Below are 19,574 nucleotides of genomic sequence, written 5' to 3'. Positions count from 1 at the left end.
TGTTATTTCACTGTTCAAAATTATAATTATACAAAGAGCGACGGGGCATGTCCGGCTCGTACTGTGTGCTGTGAGGGAAATCCAGGAGATGTGACATGGTAACAAAGGGGTGGTTGAGCGTTTCGATGGGGGTGATCCTCTTGTCCGCGTCGATGGTCAGCATCTTGGTCAACAAGTCGATGAACTCCCTCCTGTCAGCCTTCTCTGCCAGCATGTCGCTCCCCTCCAGATCTGATGTCATGTTCACCTGGAAACAAACACACAACAGGCATCTTAGCACTTCAAATACTCCTTCAACAGCTGATTGAATATTTAAGGTCTCTAATGTTTCTGCAGACAGACAAAAATCTCTCCCACAGCTCATTCCCATACAGAGAGGCCTATTAATACTCACAAGGCCTCATCAGTTAGGGTGTCAGTGTGTGCATGTGTGTGTGTCACAGAGCCCAGTGATAACCTTGCACCTTAGTGACATTATAAACATTTGCACTGGTATTTATAGCGCCACTTGGAATATCTCCTGGCGCCTTCACTGAGATTTTTATCTATTCCTGAGATGTGAAAACAAACAAAAAACACGAACGCAATAAATACTGCCATTGGCTGGTCGTTCAAAAAAAAAACAAAAAAGAAACCTTTCATAAAGGACAGCATTTTGTGAGAGCCTCTTAGAAAGCTGACATGAGACAACTTAACCTAAATATGTTCTGAGGCAATTCTGGGAAGCTGCCTTGGAACATCGTGTTGCTTCATCTGTATTAAACATTGCGGCTTAGGTTTGTGGATAAATACTGGGCAAAGCAGATTTTTTTTCTCTAATGAAAAGCTACATAATAGAACTTGACCAATAATGGTTTTCTGGGGCAGATACAAATATTAGGGAGCAAAACCCTTCCAATATCAATATACTGATGTTCTTTATACAAGATACAGATTATAGAATATGTACAGACTGAGACAGGGGTCAGTGCTTTTACAAGATATGTAATGGAGACGGTATATTTTACAATTTAACCTCGATCCGTATTGTTCAAAATGACATCAGGACATGAAAACAGTAAACGTTCACAGATTTTTTTTTTTTATGGATTATAAATAACTATAAACAAAGAACAAAAATAGAGTGAATTAAGCCTGAATTAAGAAAAAACAGATAGCCATAAAGCAAACAAATAAAATTAATATGCATGTTCTGTTAAAACAAAGGTTTTCATATAGACACAGGTCAAACAACATAAATACCGATACCAATACAGACCAATACAGCTGTGATAGGCCAATACTGAATTGATAATACTGATATATCAGTTGGATCCTATTAATAACTGTAATAAATTATATATTATGTAAAATATATACATTAGATCCTGACTGATATATCGGTCAACCGATATTATCAGCCTGATTTTGTTATTTATAATTATTAAAAATACTGGTGAAAGTGTTGTGTTGTCATTTTGGACAGTAAAGACTGTTGTTAAACTGTAAAATATCATGCCTCCATTACATATCCTTGTCATAACATATGAGCCGATACTGATATGGACCAATATAGCTTTGATTGGCGAATATTGGGCTGATATCAGGAGGCTGTCAGGCTCGACTATATAATAGAGTTTATTTGTTAGACAATTTCGGGGTTTACTTTTAGGGTTTATTGTATGCATTGATGAATGAAGCAAGTGGGACAAGGTCGCGATACAGCAACAAGCGAACAAGCACATTGTCAGGCAGCGCGAGGACACAGACAGGGACGGAGGCAACAGACAGGCAGCCTTGTTTATTGTGACTGCCATGCAGAGGTAGCAGGCCTGTTTTTAATAAAGACGCAGCGCTTATCTGTAGGCCTGCTCCAGGGGCTATCAGATGTGCTGCCAGTCAACACAGCAAATCTGATTCAATTCTCTTTCTCTATGCAGGTTATTCGGGCTCTGTAACCATCCCTCTCTGCTTGCCATCTCCACTGGCTGTGATAAAGGAATAATCTGCAGAATGAGGTGAGAAATAATCACATCGTCCTCTGCTAGTGGAAGAGATGACTTTGGAAAATGTACACAGTTTGGTTGCACATGCATAGTAGCAGGTGGGCGTTGGCTGAGGTGATCAGACTGGATAAGAAGAAGCCCTGAAGACGAGACTGAATTTTTCTATCATCCATTAAATGAAAGTATGTGAACTTGCTGGATAGAAAATATATTTTCATGCTTCGATTTCCTTCAATAACAGCAAACGGCAATGTGTGATATTTTCTAATTCTGAATTAAATGGTCACTAAAAAACTTAATACAGACTTAAAGGGATAGTTTGAATTATTTAATGTGGGGTTGTATGACATACTTGTCAATAATTATTACCTATGCCTCCCTAGTCTGAAGGAGCAGAGAGTACCAGCATGGAAGCTAAGCAATGAACGGGTATTTAAGGTATTTAAGCCATTTAAAAAGGTCCACCTAAAAAAATTACATCACATATTTGAGTGTATGCCATATTTAGAATATTTTCGAATATTTTCACTGCTTTACTTAGCTATCAGACACCAACAAACTAACAGATTGAAGAAGTGGTGAACCAGCAACGCCCTTGTTCTGTGAGTTAAAATTCCTGATTTCACCTATGGAGTTTGGTTGGTTTGGTGAGAGTGATATTTGGCTTATATTTCCCATCAGAAAAGGCTGTTTGATGGCAAAGTAAAGTGATGAAAATGTTCTAAATATAGTGTAGAAGCTGATATTGATTTTTTATGTAGTTATGTTGCTACAAGGAGCTACAATACTTTTTGTTGATGACTGACTGTCCACAGCAGTACATTGCCTCACTTCTGTGCTTCTCCGGCTCGTGTAAACCAGAATCTACTGTAGGTAATAGACTGTCTATCAACATGTACCTCATACAACCCCACTTCAAACAGTCCGAACTACCCCTTTAAAGGGCTTCAGCTAACATGGTCAGCCTTGCATGTCTTGCATGTCAACGGCTGTTTACGGAGCCACATCTGTGCCACTGACACGCCACTCTGGGGTAAGGGCAGGGGCGGCAGATGTCGAGCAGTGAGGCAGACTGGGCTACGCCTCAGGAGATGGCGAGCTCGGCGTGCCGGATGCAGGCCCGTCTCCTGCTACAGCACCGCTACAACATGTGCAGATTTTACCCATAAACTTTATTTTCTCAGCAGGATGGGTAGCAGGGGAAAGGAAGAGTGTCTTTCTAAGTGCGCGTGATAAAAGAAAGATAAGGTGAAGACCACGCTGCGCGTCCTGCCGTGGCTTCACTCCTATCAGCAGAGATATTGAAGGAGTGCAGATCAAAGTGAATCCATTTTCGAGCAGTGCCGGCCTTCCTTCCGTCTACATCAGGGCCTCAAGCGGGGTCCTGCATTTGCTGTAAGTTGCTCTCTGATTTAGTCAAATTAGATATACTTGTGACTAAAGCCTCCCCACATTTCCCACGACTGAAAGGAGGTTCATTATCTCTTCCTGGCACCCAGCCCCTCTGTCTTTCAGGGCCTTCAGCTATATCATCCATTATACACGCGGAGACAGATGTCCACAATGCTGACTTGTTTATACGGTCGGGATAGTGAGATAGGGCAAAATGGGCAGTTTTCTCTCACACTAAGCTTGTGCAGCTCTGTTGTTACCTCCTCTGTGTTTTCGTAGTAAGCTGAGTCTTGCTGCAACAGTGAGAGGAAGATGGGACACAGAGCTTGAAGCGTAGGAGACAGAGATGACCCAGGGGATATCATACCAGTGCAGGTTGGTTTCATTAAACTCTGTGCTGCATGTGTGTGTCTACGTGTGTGTGTGTGTGTGGTAACTGTAAATTCAACAAGCCCAGGCAACGATACTATCTTGTCCCAGCCGACTGCATGTTATTCCAGACAGGCCTGACAGCGGCCCTAGGCGCTACTGGACAACCATAATTGTCTCCATCATTTCAGTCACTACATGTGTTGCGTATCCACGTGGACACTTTCCAGAGGCTGCTGCCGCTGCCGGTTGTGTACCAAGGTGGCCGTATTCCAAAAGAAATAATTCACCTGCTTAATTCTTATCTCTTGGCTAGTCATTATCAGAGGCAGGATCGAGGTACATGATGACAAGGGAGCGCTGTCACAGATTTGGAGGGCCCTAGGAAAAACATTGTAATTTTCCATCACCGCTGCCATATCTGCCAGCAGAACCAGTATTTGGCCAAGCGAGGGTGAACCAAACACTCACTATCGTCTCAGTGTCAGGCGCGTCCTATCAAAATGTCATGGCTATATGTGAACTTTCCCACTGTGGAGAGATGAATTCAGTCTGAGTCATAGAGGAAAGTGACATTAGATAACATTAGTGTTTTCAGCAGCACTGTTTTTCTATATGCTGCTGCATACGTCACTTCCCAGGGGTTATGTAAGATCTTCTAAACAAACAGATTCCCACAGGTGACGCGCAGGGCTGCAGAGGGAGAGGGGCTAACCAGCTGAGTCATGCAGACACAATATAGTGCGGGTCCCACTGAGCTGGTCTGGAAAACCGACATAGACCTTCTGGAATGTGTGGGTGTGTGTGTGTGTGTGTGTGTGTGTGTTAGGGTTATGTGCGATACTGGATCTTTGGGGCTGATGATGATGCCGGTATAAGGGAGAAAAAGAAATTCAGATTAGAGGCCAGCAGATGTATGAAGTTGCTGATATGCACTTATCACAGATACATTGGTACCAGGTATATGTTTACCAATATGCACCAATATGAAAACTCTCTCAGCTGAGCAGAAACTTTCACATGCTTTCAGCGGGCAGGAATTTCGAAGTTCATCAGCTTTTTTTTTTTTTTTTCAAAAACTGTCAAACTAACTAAATCTATCTCCTCCCACATTTTTTGCTCAATCGACACCAAACCTGCACCACCACATGTTCAGACAGTTCTCCAAAAACAACCCAGCCAGATTTGTGATGATGCATTAAATTGTTTTACTGTAAATAGTAGTGTAAACAGCTACTGCAAATTCTTGCAAAATAATCCTCTGATGTTCATGGACAAAATTTTGATGTCATGGTATGTCATGTAGTATGGTAATTTTTTTTTTTTTTAATGTTTGACTTGTATCCTCATGTAAGCTGTTGCAGCCAATGGAAAATAGAGCATCTTTAAACATCAGTTACAGAGCAATAAGTCTTTGTGAAAACTAATTTCAGCCATCTATATGTTGTCTAGAAGAGGTACACAAATTCTACGATTTTTTTTTCTTGAAAACTGAATTTTTGATTGATTTTGCCTACATGCAGCCCTGTGGTTTGTCTGTGGTTTGTCTCTTGACATGTAGCTCAGCAGGGTCATGAGTTGCTCTTGGAGACAGAAGTTGAGAGTTTGCATCCTGGGTGATGCAGAAGTAATGTGCTAATGCTTACTTAGGCATTATGCTTTGGGGATTAGAGACACATGATTTGAGACATTTTTAATTTTAGAAGTTTTAAATAATTATCGGTCCAGGCAGTTCTGCCGCCGGACCCTCATGTATTTGTCATCTGTCTCTTCTTCTTCCTCTCCCTCTTCAAAATGCCTGCCCTGACCCATTCCTATGCAGCAGCTATAATTTAGCTATGTATTTTTATTTATTCTTTATTTTCTAATTGTTCCTTCCTAAAGTTGGTTGGCATATGTATATGTTACATTTTTAAACCTGTTATATCAAATATGTAATATTCTTTAATAAAGTTATTTGTTTAAGAAAACAGTCTTCCGGGTATTTTTGCATAATTATATCGGTGCAAAATCGCTGCATAATCCATATTCCAGCTCAAACATTCACTTTGTCGGCCGCAATATCAGTATTTGGTGAATTTTGCCCTCTAAAACTGGTGTCTGTACCAGTCTCAAAAACTTCATATCAGTTGTGCTCTGATTCCAACATTGATGGGTTAGAAGTCACGACTTTCCAAATCTATGATTCGATTTCATTTTCAAGTTTAAAGTCATGATTCTTTTTCGATCTGATTTAATGCCATTATATTATGTTATATTATGGAGCCCCAATTTGTGAAAATTAACACATTACTGTTTTTTTTTTTTTTTCTTTAAAAATGTGGTGATGTGAATGACTGGTAAGCTACGCTGTGTCGTATTTGAATTGTGTGTTTTTAATTACAGACATGCGCCAGACACGCACAGGTAGGCCTGGGTGGAAAAAAAAGATATTTTCTGGGAGAATCACAGATTCTACAATTATTTAAACTGAAAACATTTTCAATTTAATAATGAAATAGTGACATAGATATATAATGAAGAAAGGATATTTTATAACTTAACAATAAACATTACTGTCCAGAATGATATCAGGGCACTGAAATATTAAACTTTCACCAGAATTATTAACAATTACCCATAAATATGAATAAAGATAACACAAATAGAACAAAATGCATGTAAATAAGAAACCTGAAATAAATAAATAAATAAATATCAAATAAAGCACTGCCTACAAAGTCAACCTATAAAAACAATATGTTAAAAAAAAAAGTTTAAAATACAGTATTCATATATGCGCATATTGGACAATATATATGCTGATATAAACCGATAAAGCTGTTAAAGGCCAATATCAGACTGATAACATTGGACGGCCAATATACTGGCCTCTGCTGTGTGACTGTATGTTGAGGCAGAGAGAGCGCAACAGTTTGAACCCTCACTCAGAGGGGGTGAGAGCATGCTTACATGCACTGTAGATGTACAAAGTGAAGACATAGCCACAACACTCGCTCAAGCTTAAATAAGTACACAAACTGTACATATAAAACACGTTAACCAACCTCACCACATGTTCAGCTCAAATGTCTGTCTGTAACTTATTAGATGGCGGTTAAGCAAAATGAAGAGCAGAGGCAGAGCTGAGGAGGGGTTTCAGCGAACAGCTGTTTTCATTTCACTCTGTAAAATTCTATATAGCAGCGGAGCTACACGGCATCTGGAGATCAGGCCTTGGCAGGATAAATATTTTAAAGGATCGCAAATATTTGATAGATAATTCTCGGGATGTGATGGATCAAACTGGCCTGGCTGGGACCTGGCTAGACCCATCATCGGAGGCTTCAAATGCGAGGCAGGTAGGTGTGTGTAAAGCAAAAGATGGAGCGTAAGAAAGGAAAACGTGTATTGTCCATGTCATGCTTTGTGATGCTGCAACAGCATACCTGCGCCATGTCATCCAAGCAGTTGAAGATGTACTTGCGAGCCTCCTTGGACTTGATCCCCGTCTCACCCTCGTGGTCCTCCGGAGTCTGCGGGAGACAAGAAGCAGATGTTCCTCTCAAATCCCATCACACTTCCCCTCTGGAAACGCACTATTTACATTTGGCTCATTACAGCCTCTTGTTGTTGATGTGCAGCAGGACTGAGCTTGCCCTCTGAGCAACCCTGGGGTAGCGCACAAACACTCATCTAACAACCAGGGAAGATGGGGGAGACTGCATGTGGAGGCACCACTATATCACTGAGACAATATACAGAATCTAAGCTGCACCACACGCACAAGTTTCAAACAAGTCCACACAGACACACTTTCAGGTAAACCATATGAAATTGCACAGACAAGCATAAACACATGCAATCATTCTTTTTCAAAGGCTGCAAATTTACACAAAACTAATGTGTGTTGACTATGGTAACCTCCTGACAGAACACATGATTTGTAATTACAGTCAGCAAAGCCATGCAGCTGCTGTTACATGGAAACACATGGCAAGGTCAAATTAAAGCTGAGCAATCTCTCTTCAGAGCGGAAAAAAAAGAGGTCAAGAAGCCTTGAGGTTTGATTTTCTACATACCAAACGCACAAAATCATGAGGAGTTACAGCAGTGGTGTCGAGTGCAAGCTAATAACCTGTCTCTGTGTCTTCCCCACAATGCTGCTGTCAACTCTTATCTTCAAGAACTCAGAAACTCCCTAGTTTCAACTGACAACAATGTGTTTTAAAAAGGCTTCATAATCCCATAGGTCATGCAGTTGAGGCTGAGCAATGACCTGCTGTGGACTGGGTCAGCAGCAAAAGGTGTTTTAACCACTTCAAAAAGGTCCATGATCAGTTTAAGTGCACACTATATCTCTCTCCAAACTAACCAAACTCCATAGGCAAAATCAGTTATTTTACCTTACAGAACACAGGAGTTGCTGATCAACCACTGTCTCAATCAGAGAGTTTACTGTACTAATGTTCAATCAGTGAATCTAAACTATCCTTTTAAAACACCAAAGTCACCCAATAACACAAACTAACTAACCAATCAAGGCAGTGGTAGACCAGCAAGAGAAAGCAGTATATGGGTTATAAAACGCTAGTTTCATGCTGTACAAGGCTGTCTGATGGCAAAGTCAAGTGGTAAAAATATTCTAAATATAGTGCACACTTAAACTGATATTGTTTTTTTTTTATCCAGCCTTTTTTGAACTGGCTAAAATATCTTTTGCTGACTCTATCCACAGTAGTACATTGCTTAGCTTCTGTGCTGGTGCTCCTCTCCGCCTCTCTGAACTGGAGGCATGCAGACTGGCATCAACTCTAAGTAAGACACTGACTATCGATAAGTACCTCATATAACCCCACTTAAATTAATCCGAACTATCCCTTTAACGCCAGTAAGCATCATCAGTTACTGTCAGTGTGGTATGTTACTGGGATTCTTGAGAGACAAAAGTACTCGGCTCTTCAAAACAGATCAATCTTAGGCACAGCCTAGGCGGAGCAGACATGGTGAAAACATTCCCGTACCCTGCAGAGACGGATCAGTGTTTTGCAGTTCGATACAGTCAAGAACTCGATGTGAAAGTTCACTGCATGGCAAAAAGTTCAACTTAAGTCATCAGTTCATCGGGGTAAAAAACTTATTGAGTGGCCTACACAGAGGGACAGTGGGAGGGGGTGGGAGCACACGCCCTCTGACCTGGAGTCACCAGGCAAGGCTCCCATTTGTCAAATCCTCTCGAATAGATCCATTCTGCTCTCATTACCCTCTCACTTTGTCTATAGCAAGAAACATGGATGAGTTTCTGGAATGTCAATTACCCACGTGACCAGCAAAGATATCACCTGTTACTAGAAGGATGCCGTTGATGCTACCAGCTTGGAATTTGTGTGTGTTGTGTGCATGCATCTGTATCACTGCAGCCGTACCTTAAGTCTCCAGAGAGGATAGGTGGAGTCTGGGTCTCTGTTGAAGAACCTGGTGGTCTTTGTCCCTGCACTCAACAGATACTCTGCAGGCAGACCCTGTGTCTGCGAGATGTACCGGATCTGAAGGACAAGAGATGAAAAATAAATGTGAGACTTTTCACATCATATGCGTGATTGAACCATAAGTTGCATTTAATTGGGGAACACTGTGAATCTTTCCGACCAATGCCAAAGAGAGGCTAAAACTTTCAGATGAATGTTCTCTTGGCAGTTTGAAAATCTAGGCTGACACTAACTACTCCAGACTTATCTGGCTGAAATATGCATAGCACCCAAACATGACCTCAGCTCAAGAGTCTAAGATTGATTTGAGACTTGTAAATGAGACACTTTGCTAAGTTTTGGGGCTTGTGAAAAATCAGGCAAGCTTGTTCAGAGATGGAGCACAACTTGCTCAAGGTTTTCCCACTGAGCCTCGTCTGACTGATAGAGAGAAGGGAACGCGGCAATGTCTTGCTCTGGAGCACAGGGGCTGCGCTAATTGGACAAGTGGCTCTGTGGCATCTGTTCAGATAAACAGGGAGGCTGCGCAAGAATCATCAGGGGCTGTCAGGGGGATTGGAGAAGCATCCCACCCTCCCAAACACACTCACGAGCACACGCTCATGGAGAGAGAACACACACAAATGCATAAACATAACTGAGCATGAACTCTGGTTCGTGGGTATGCTAGCACACAAACAGATTGAAGGGCCAGGCAGGCGTTAACACGTTACCTGATCGTACTCTGAGGCTCCGGGGTAGAGGGGCCATCCCAGGAAGAGCTCGGCTATCACACAGCCCAGGGACCACATGTCTATGGCCTCACAGAACGGCAGGCCCAGGATGATCTCCGGAGCCCTGTAGACACACAGAAAACACACAGGATGCTCAGAAATCAGAAAGTTTTTTTTCTCTCACAGTAAGACTGAGTTTCACCAGCAAACATCAGTTCTAATCAGAGTTTAGTAAAACCAGGTTTAAATTGAGTAAATCCAGATTTAACATTAAAACAGCTCTGTTACGCAATTAAAACTAATCTCTGTTTTTTTAAATCAAAGTTTACTGATCAACATGGAGATGCTTGCTTATCCAAAATAATAAATAAATAAATAAATAAATAAGTATTTGGCTGCTCAAACTTAACTTTGTTTGCTAGCTAGCTTAACAGTTAAGGAAAGGCTACATTTTTTGTTAGCTTGCTAAAATGTTAGTTAGCCTAGTTAGCCTACTCATGATAGCTTGGAAGAGAAAACCTATATAAGACCTATATTAAAAATACACAAAAGTAAGTAAAAAGAGACTGGCAGACTGTTTTAACAGATCAGCTGGAGTGAAAGAAAGAAGAGATGTATCATAAAGTTTTGATGACAACAAAACTGAGGTTTAAATTTAAATTTCTTCATTTTAAGCTGGTTTAAAAGTCTGGTGCAACATAATATACAGTTATATTATGATTTAATGAGGTTTTAAAAGCCCATCCTAAATATTTAAGAGCGAGAAAGAGGAAGAAATTAGATCTACTGTGAGTATGACGTGACTACATTGTCATTTTCGATACTAAGTCATATTTGCAGAAGCCTTGTGAGGAGCTTCTTTTCACACCTCCTTTGAGCTGATGGAGAGCAGCCCAGTGTAGTACGCACAGGTCAGAGGAGGAAATAATCTACGCTGCATATGTAGGAGTGAGCTGGAGAGCGTCCACAAATTTTAGCAACAATCCCGAAGCCAATGCGATTTAATTTCACATACACACACACAGATTCGTGCGCACCGTTACACAGTTCCATATCTACACAATTCATGAATCTTCAGTGTCTGAAGGCTGTTATGTTATCTTAACGTTAATCACTCAATGCAGCCTTGACAAAAATCTATCCCTCACTAAAGTTGCAGTCAATAGGGTGTTCCTTTTTCAAGGAACATGTTTAGGTTCTTTCCAAAGTGCATATAACTGATTGATAACCATGCAGAACCAATCCCTGAGCTTCATCCCTGATAGTCAGACACAGGGACGGCACTGAGGTAAAGGAGTGTGTTCACGGAGTTTCACGGGCCACAGCAACAGAGCAATGTGGAAGCAATTATGCCACGAAAATAAAACCAACAAATATTCTGTAGAGCATGCAATGAGCTTCATCAGGGCAGCCACATACACACATACACATGCAGCAATACACAAAGAGACAATTTCAGCGGTAGAAGAGATAAATATCTATGATTTCATAAAAAAGAAGAAATATTGTTTCGGTTATTTGAGCAGCACTACAGTCCACAACAATTCCCAAGTTTCATTCAACATGTTTTATATCCTGTCAGAAAGACTAATGCACTTCTTGTGAGCGCACGTCTCTGATGGGGCTTAAAATAACCACGAACACAGTGACTCTGCTCTCTAACAATCCAAAGCCCTTTCAAGAGGTTCTCTGTGACTGTCATCACTGCAGGGAGGGGGGCATTTTTGGTTTACCGTGTTACCTAGTGGGGAAATTTGTCACTTAGCTCCAAACGATCTCCACTAACAGAAACAGGTCATGTTGAATCTGTAACTTCAATATAGACTGCTGAAAGTGAAACCCCTCTCGATCTATTAGTAACATTAATAGCATGACACACAGATCACAGGAGCTTAGGGCTGATCTTGCAAAGTTGCTCATTCATAGCCGAGTTCACAATGCTGATTGCCGTGACCATGGTAACTAGGCTAGCGCTCCCCCCCTAAGCCTAGGCGGGCTCTGGCAGGGTTTTGGTCGCAGAGAGAGAGAAGTGAGGGGGCCTGGCCTCGGTCCTGCTGGAACTGTAGGTACCAGGGAAACAGAGAATGTGGAAAACAGCATGGGGGGGGACGCTATAGGACTTTATAGGCCTGCAGGGGGGTTGATGGGTAAGAAGCAGTCTCGGGTTTAGCGGAGAATGAATGAACATACCTCACGTACTTAAAAGCAAATTTCCAACTGTAGCACACTGCCCTCTATTTGCCACTCGCTGATGAAAAGGCAAAGTGAAAAGAGGGCGCAGGCAATTCTTTGTATACTGAGATGTGTTTAATATGGAAAGGCAGACGACGGGATTGATGATACGTAAGAAAAACAAAATCGAAACAAGTGGAAGAGAGTTCAAGAGCGGCGGAGACACAAATAAAGCAAATGAGGGGGAGCAGGGCTCCGCTCAGTGAGGAGCTCCTGTCACACGGGGTGGTTATTGGGGTCTCGGGGGCAGCAGTGGAACAGACACCAGGACAACACTCTAGCAACAGTATCTTAGGGCACCATTACACACCAATACAAAGACACCTTCACACACAATGAGCCGAGACGTCTATCAAGGGGCTGCCAAAGAGGCATAAAGGAGCCTGCCAGGAGGCGATAGCAGAGGGAACAGCGAGGTCTAGTCTAGGAAAGAGACGAGATGGACACTGGGACCGAGGTCAGCGTGATCCTCCTCTAACAGCCTGTTAGAATTGCTGGAGTTTCACTGCGGACATGAGGGAGAGGGAACAATAACACCTGTCCTGCACCCATGTGGACACGTACAGAGAGGCAAGCACACTAGAAAAATTTAAGTTGAAAATCAGACAGAATAAGTGGACGATGTGAAATGTCTTAAATCTGCATTCCCTCTAACGGCCAGTGGGGGGGTGACTCCGCTGGCTGCCATAATAAGTCAGGTTGTGTGGAGTCTTATGAGAAAATTACCCTGATTCTCACTTGATTTATTACCTCAGTAAATGGTTTCCTAATGACTTTATGGTCTGAATCACTAGTTTTAAGTCTTCTTCAATACAGCATGACATTCATTTTGTAAATTAGTCCTATTTAGAGTAAAATAGACAATAAAGTAGGGTCTGCTTTAACGTGCTGTACGATGATTGACAAGCCATTCTCAGTGAGTCTGTCCAATGCAGCACAAAGGACTCATAGAACTCAAATCAAACAAACACAAATCAAAGTTGTAATATGTGAAAGACTGTGACCAGGTAGGCCACTATTATTTCCTACTTCATAGACAAGTCAAAACTAAGCATCACCCAAGTCATAGTGCATCAACCACTAGTTCCACACTCTTGTCAGTGCTGCGTAAGCTCTGGTTGCAAAAGAACAAGACGACAACCTCCTGGATGCAAAACTTCTGGCTTCAACTGTCTGTAGTTAAAACAAATAGCAGTGGTCCTCCATTAAGGCTGTGTGTCCCTTTTACCTTCAGCAGGAGATGCGCTCAATCAAACTTGAGGAATCCATGAGCACTTATTCATAAACACACTTAACCATCTTATTATCCAGCATTGCCTTGGAGTTTAGTTCAATTTGAAGTCTTCAGAAACTAAAGTCAGATCACTTAAACACTTAAATGACAAAAACTCTTAGACAAACACAAAACAACAGACAGAAGTTTGTGAGGATTATGCACTATTTATATATTCAAATACCACTGTTTGTACTTCCAGCTCTTGGCTTATCATGCTGTCTGTGCAGAAGTTGATAATGGAAGCAGCAGGCAGCACTCCATCATCATCACAGAAAGTGTGTTCTGCAGTATTTTTATGATATAATGAAACCAATATACTGTAGCCCAGCCCAGCGCCACGTGCCTGATCCAGCAGCTCTGCAGCGCATTTGTCATCGAAATAGGATTCACACATTCCAGCACAAAAACACATAACATATACCCCCTTATTTGCATGAGTATGAGTTCTCCAAAAACCTCTTTGACTTTGAGAAACCAAAAAAATGTATGAGCCTTTGTGGAAAAAAAAAGTGGATGCTGTTCTCACAATATCAGGCTGTTTTTGACTGAGCTGCGAGGAAATTCTTTCCTATCAAAACGCATTGTGGAGATGAAAGCCACAGGAAACCCTTTCATCAGATGGTCCTTCAGATCACTGTGACTCTAGCGGACACATGCAGACCACAGGACCTTCAGCTTTCACCCCATTTTTAGAAACTAAGCCAGTGAACTAAGTAACTTCTAACACCAGTCACCGTCATGGTATGTAATTCATACTAGCTCAATAACAAACAAAAACTGAGCTCAAGTGGAGCTGACCCAGTGTAACATTTCATATGAAAAAAAGTAGAGACAATCCAATATAAGTATCAGGGCCTGTAGTGATGTAAGCAGTTCAAATTGCAAGCTGAATAGCGATTTTCACATCTACTTTGCAATTTCTAATATAAGGAAACACCTTTAAAATTGTTATGATACAATGCAGCTGGAGTAAAAAAAAATACTAGCTGCCTCACTCATGATGTAACAATAAACAAGCACAAAAATTACAATTACCACCATATTCCAAACAAACACATTACAAATACTAATAAAGATTTCGGAATAAAAAATGGAACATTTAAACTCAGCAGTGCATCATGGGAAACAATGCAAATGAGGGCTGTCTCTAGAAAAGTTACATTACAAAAACTACACAGCCTGTCCAGACTGAAGTTTAGTTTCAAGCCCATGTAATCTACTACAACTACTTGTAGTAAAAATAAATACATAAATGAATAATAATAATAATAATAATAATAATAATAATAATAATAATAATAATAATAATAATAATAATAATGATAATAATAAACATAGAGCAAAAAGTGCTGCTATCAGTATAGTATCAGTATTGGATCAGAAAAGACAAACGTGGATTGATACATCTCTAAAAGAAAGGTAGCTTTCACAACAGCCATCTTCAACAAAACCCACTTTGATTTGACTGTGATTAGTGTTACGTCTTTCTATGCATGTGTGCAAAGCTGTGTGCCATGACCACATGACTTTGCCCTTGTGTGTGATGGAGAGATTTGCTCCTGTTGATGTTATGCTTGGATCCATTTCAGCCTGAACCTTCCTGGGTTATGCTCCAGTGCTCTACTTAGGCTGTTCTCATGGCTCCTCTGCCTCTCACAGAAAGCTCCTCCCGTTCAGCAAAAGGCCGACAGACAGAGCGAGAGAGAGAGAGAGAGAGAGAGAGAGAGAGAGAGAGAGAGAGAGAGAGAGAGAGAAGAGCGAGAGAGAGAGAGAGAGAGAGAGAGAGAGAGAGAGAGAGGGAGGGAGACCAGAGGATGGGAGGAAGGAAGAGAGAGAGGGAGTAACATCGTTGCTCATGATATGAAACCACAAATGCAAATTCGCCTCTACCAATGCACCGCTGCCATCGCATGCAAAGCGGCCCACAGCTGTTGCTGATGCAGGCCTTTCACTGGCAGTGATAAACAGCACACACATCTGCGCAGCTCACAAACCTTGCTCCTTTCCTGTCCCCCTTTCCTTCCTAAAGTAGTAGAGTATAAGAGATTGACAAGTCATGCAGATATTACCATTTCAGTTTTAGATGCTAAATAAGATGCCAGAGTTAATCTCTACTGCAGGTAAAACAGCACACGAGCAGCCAGGTGTTAGTGGTCAACAGAATTCTGGGGTATTTCAACACTTAACTAAAACACCAGGAGAATCGTGTCTTACTCAAAGTCTATAAGGAGTTACTGTTTTGTCTGTCAGTGTCTCTTTGTGGGTCAAAGTAGGTCAAATGGCTCTTTGAAGTTCTTAGGCACATGTGGGTAACTGCTAACATCAGCATGTTAACATAAGCCATAATGATGCTGCTAACATACTGATGTTAAAAGACACTTCATCAATATCAAAAAGAAAATTGTTCAATAAAATGTTCAATAGTTTCACTTAATGCATTAAATGAAAACCACCATGAAAGCACATAACAAATATGTCTTAGCTCATAAACAGCCAATCATATCCCTTGATGCTATGAGTGATGCACAAACAGCCAATCATTTAACAGGTGTGTTGGTCACAACAACAGAAACACCTTAGAGTGAAAAAGTTTTTGTTGTCATTTTTTAATCTCTATTGACTCTATTAACCTTTGTCACTTGACAAATAGTGTAGTTAAATTCAAATCAGGTCATTTAAATTCTAAATAATGTGGTTATTATTATTATTTTTTAATTCTTTCCTAAAAATACACTTGGAGTTGGACAAAGTAAAAAAATCAATTGGTAACACACAAATGAATTAGTTTATTTTTTTTTAAATCAATTGTGTTCATCTAACTTGTTAACTTTATTTTTGAAAAAAAAAACAAAAAAAAAACAAAAACTGAAGTAATTTAATCACCAAACTTTTTTCAGTGTGGTTATACACAAAAAAAGAAAATTGTTCACAAATGTATTTTCAAATCAAATCAACAGGTTGATTTAACATAATTGCTTTGAAAATTATTAGAAAAAAGCTTTATTTCTTTGTGTGGATCCCAAAGTTCTATTTTTTCAGTGTGGATCATTAAAAATGATAAATATCATCTCTACTGACTGAAATGAAATATTTCATCATGATACATTTTTCAGCTAAATTGCTCAGCCCTAGTTAGTATGAACACAACCCACAGCTGAGACAGATGGAAATGTCCTTACTTTTGCATTTGGTCAAAAACAACAAATTAATTTATTAATTTATCTTCATCTGATGGCAGTAGATGAAAAGTGAAAAAAGTAATTACAATTCATCCTGATAAAATATATGTCTGTACCAAATTTCATAGCAGTCAATCTGACAGTTGCTGGGACATTTCAATCTCAGCCACAAATGTAAACTTCACGATGGAGAGCCACACCACCAGCGAGGCTTAGAACTACACTCTTGTCACCTGGTAATCTCCAGAGTTGAGGTGCTTGGATACACACCATCTGAGCGTGCTACATTCAGCTGACACTGCCAATTTATCAACCTTTAAGCTGCACCCCACCTCGCTCATCTCCAGTTGGCATGGCTACCACAGACGGTGCCTCTCAGAGGGTGGTGCTGAGCTTCTCGCTGCTGCAGACCGTAGATGTCACATACAGTACAGACGGTGTGCAAACCCCCGACTAGCCAGAGGCTTTCTCTGCTTTTCAATGGGGACCCGGCTGCATGAGAGGCCTCAGTGTTCGGGCTAGTGGCTCTGACAGCACTGGCCCTTGACAAAAGAAAGAGGGAGGGTGGGACGGAGAGGGAGACTGAGTGAGGGAGGTGGAGGGAGAGAGTCTGCATGCTGACATCCTCCCAGCTGGCCTGGTCATTGATGAGCCCCAGTCCCCTTGGGAGCCAGAGATGGCACGACTCATGAATGGACTCTTTCTTCTGCCACCCCAGTGCACCCCCCTACACCTCAGCCCCTTCAACCACCCCCTCTGCCAGCCCAGCCAACCCCTACACCTCGCCCTGCCCCGCCACCCTCCCCCTCCTCACTGCCCCGCTGCCAGCAAAACCCCCTTCAAACCCCTCAAACTAGGGCGCCGAGGCCAGGCTAGCGCCTCCCTCCCCGCCCGCTTGCCTGTCCGCCCTCTGCTCTGCTGAACCGTGCCTGCGCTTGGCTAGCCTGCCAGCCCCCGCACACACATAAACACACACGCGAACACACTTGCGCAGACACACACACACAGCTGACATCACAGGCTGTGTGCATGTCAGGATGTATCCATCAGGCTGACCTTCCCTTAGCTTGGCTCCAGACGGAAGACTGATGGATCCCTGGAACCCTGCAGCATTTACACACACGTAAATGCACAACACACACACACACACACACACACGGGTCAGCCAGTCTATGGTAATGGGTTTGATCTCTTTTCTTTCCATTTCCCAGAGATCATCATTGGTCCTTACGTAACTGTGTTTTATTCAATAGTCAGGCAGGGAGTTGTAAGTAAAGTACCTATACTAGTAAATAATGCCATTTCTCCACTGCATGGTACAGCTCGACTCAACTCTGCTTACTTTTGGTACCTCTACCTCCACTGCAGATAGGATCCCCCTCAACGTATGCGGACCTGGTCGTCATAGCAACACTATTCCATCAGTTGGGAAACAAAATACAAGCTGCAGCCTTCAGCAAACCTAAACCGTACATTTTCTGCCATATTGACAGCTTCACTTCTTGCCTTTTCCTCTGTTCAGCTCACTCAACCACACACTAACTAGTTTGACCAATCAGTGGTCTGTGCTGTTTTCTTTTTTTGTATCGCTTCAGCTCACTTTGAACCTCGACCGAGGTAATACAAAAAAAAAAAGTACCAGGCACTAGAGCTGAACAATGAATCAAAATTTGATTGAAATCGCAATATGGTCTGCTGCAATTTTCAAATTGCACGATGCACAGCATTTTTTAAAGATGAAAAGTGTCTCAAAATACCATTTTAAATTAAATATTGTGGTGCTGCAGAGATGTTCTCATCAACACATTATTCTCTAGACTTCAGAAAACATCTTTGTTTAGTACAGATCAGTGAAAAAGATAATACTATATTCGTTTTAATGTTTTTTTCAATGAATATGAGAATAATCATGTAAAAATGATCATTTCCAAATCATAACGCAATTGTAATATCAGTCAAATTAATTGTAATTATATATTTCTTCAAAATCATTTAGCCCTACCAGGTACTATCTGCAATGGAAAACCAAAAAAGAGTAAGCAGAGTTGAGTGGAGCTGAGCTGAGCCAAGCTGAGCCATACCATCCAGTGGAAATGCTGTATAAGATCTTATGCAGGGTATACTGAGAGCTTTGTTATGACTTCATGCTGGTGGGGGAGCGAGCTAGATGTCCGGTGCTAACAGGAAAAAGCACTTCATGAGAAAAGAGCCCTCCATTAACTTTTCTCCCCTCTATCTCCTTCTCTTCTTCCCCATTCCACCCTTCTCTTTGCCTCTTCCCCTCTCTTCATCCCACGCTCTGCCCTTGCCTAATGTAAAAGGCTGTGGTCGGCCCTGTGAATGACTCCCTTCCTCCCCCGGGGTCTTCATCTACATATTCATGCCCTCGAAGGTTCCTCCACAGCCTCTTTGAAGATGCACCATAGAGAAACACTTTTCTAGATATATTGCATGGTGGTCGCTGACTGTGAAATCAATGTGCAGAGTTACATCCCCTACTGTGCACCTGTGGCTCGCAGGAACCCGCCCCAACCCAAGACACACACACACACACACACACACAAATGCACAAACACAGTATACATTCCCAACTGCGTCACCTGCTCTCATCACATCAGAAATTGCCACACGGTGCACAAGCCAGGGGCTGCACTCATGTAAATGCACATTCATGTAGGCAGCGGCAGTAGATGGCATTTAAATCTTAAGACTGGGTGTTCCAGGTGGTTCAGGGGTAGAAAAAGAGGGAGGGGTGGGGGTATCTGGACAAGGCAAACTTTTTCACAGAGTCCTTGAGAGATGTCTCACTCCCTGAGCAGGGGCAACATTCCTGGTGTTCAAGGTCCTGAAAACAAGCCTCCCTCCATCTTTTTCTTTTTCTGACTCTGAGATGAAGGCACGGCGAAAGTGCTGACAAGGCTGCCACTGTTTCACCTGTTGAAGGTATTAGCATTCTTTGT

At 41.7% G+C, this 19,574-nt stretch overlaps 1 protein-coding gene across 5 annotated transcripts in view; it reads right to left on the bottom strand.

The window, feature by feature from the left end:
- Window positions 1-19,574, bottom strand: part of hipk2 (homeodomain interacting protein kinase 2) — a 102,999-nt gene that overhangs the window by 18,309 nt on the left and 65,116 nt on the right. For all 5 annotated transcript variants that reach the window (XM_084735104.1, XM_084735102.1, XM_084735105.1 and 2 more), the window contains exons 3-6: window positions 9,928-10,051; window positions 9,152-9,271; window positions 7,175-7,261; window positions 63-247 (exon numbers count right to left, since the gene is read on the bottom strand). In XM_084735104.1, the coding sequence (XP_084591230.1) occupies window positions 63-247; window positions 7,175-7,261; window positions 9,152-9,271; window positions 9,928-10,051 (516 nt within the window). The remainder of the gene's footprint in view (window positions 1-62; window positions 248-7,174; window positions 7,262-9,151; window positions 9,272-9,927; window positions 10,052-19,574) is intronic.

The sequence above is a fragment of the Lutjanus erythropterus genome, chromosome 13, assembly GCF_056507025.1.
Source record: "Lutjanus erythropterus isolate fLutEry1 chromosome 13, fLutEry1.hap2, whole genome shotgun sequence".
NCBI lineage: Eukaryota > Metazoa > Chordata > Actinopteri > Lutjaniformes > Lutjanidae > Lutjanus > Lutjanus erythropterus.
Note: the sequence above shows the minus strand (reverse complement) of the source record. Positions and strands in the feature narration are given on the sequence as shown.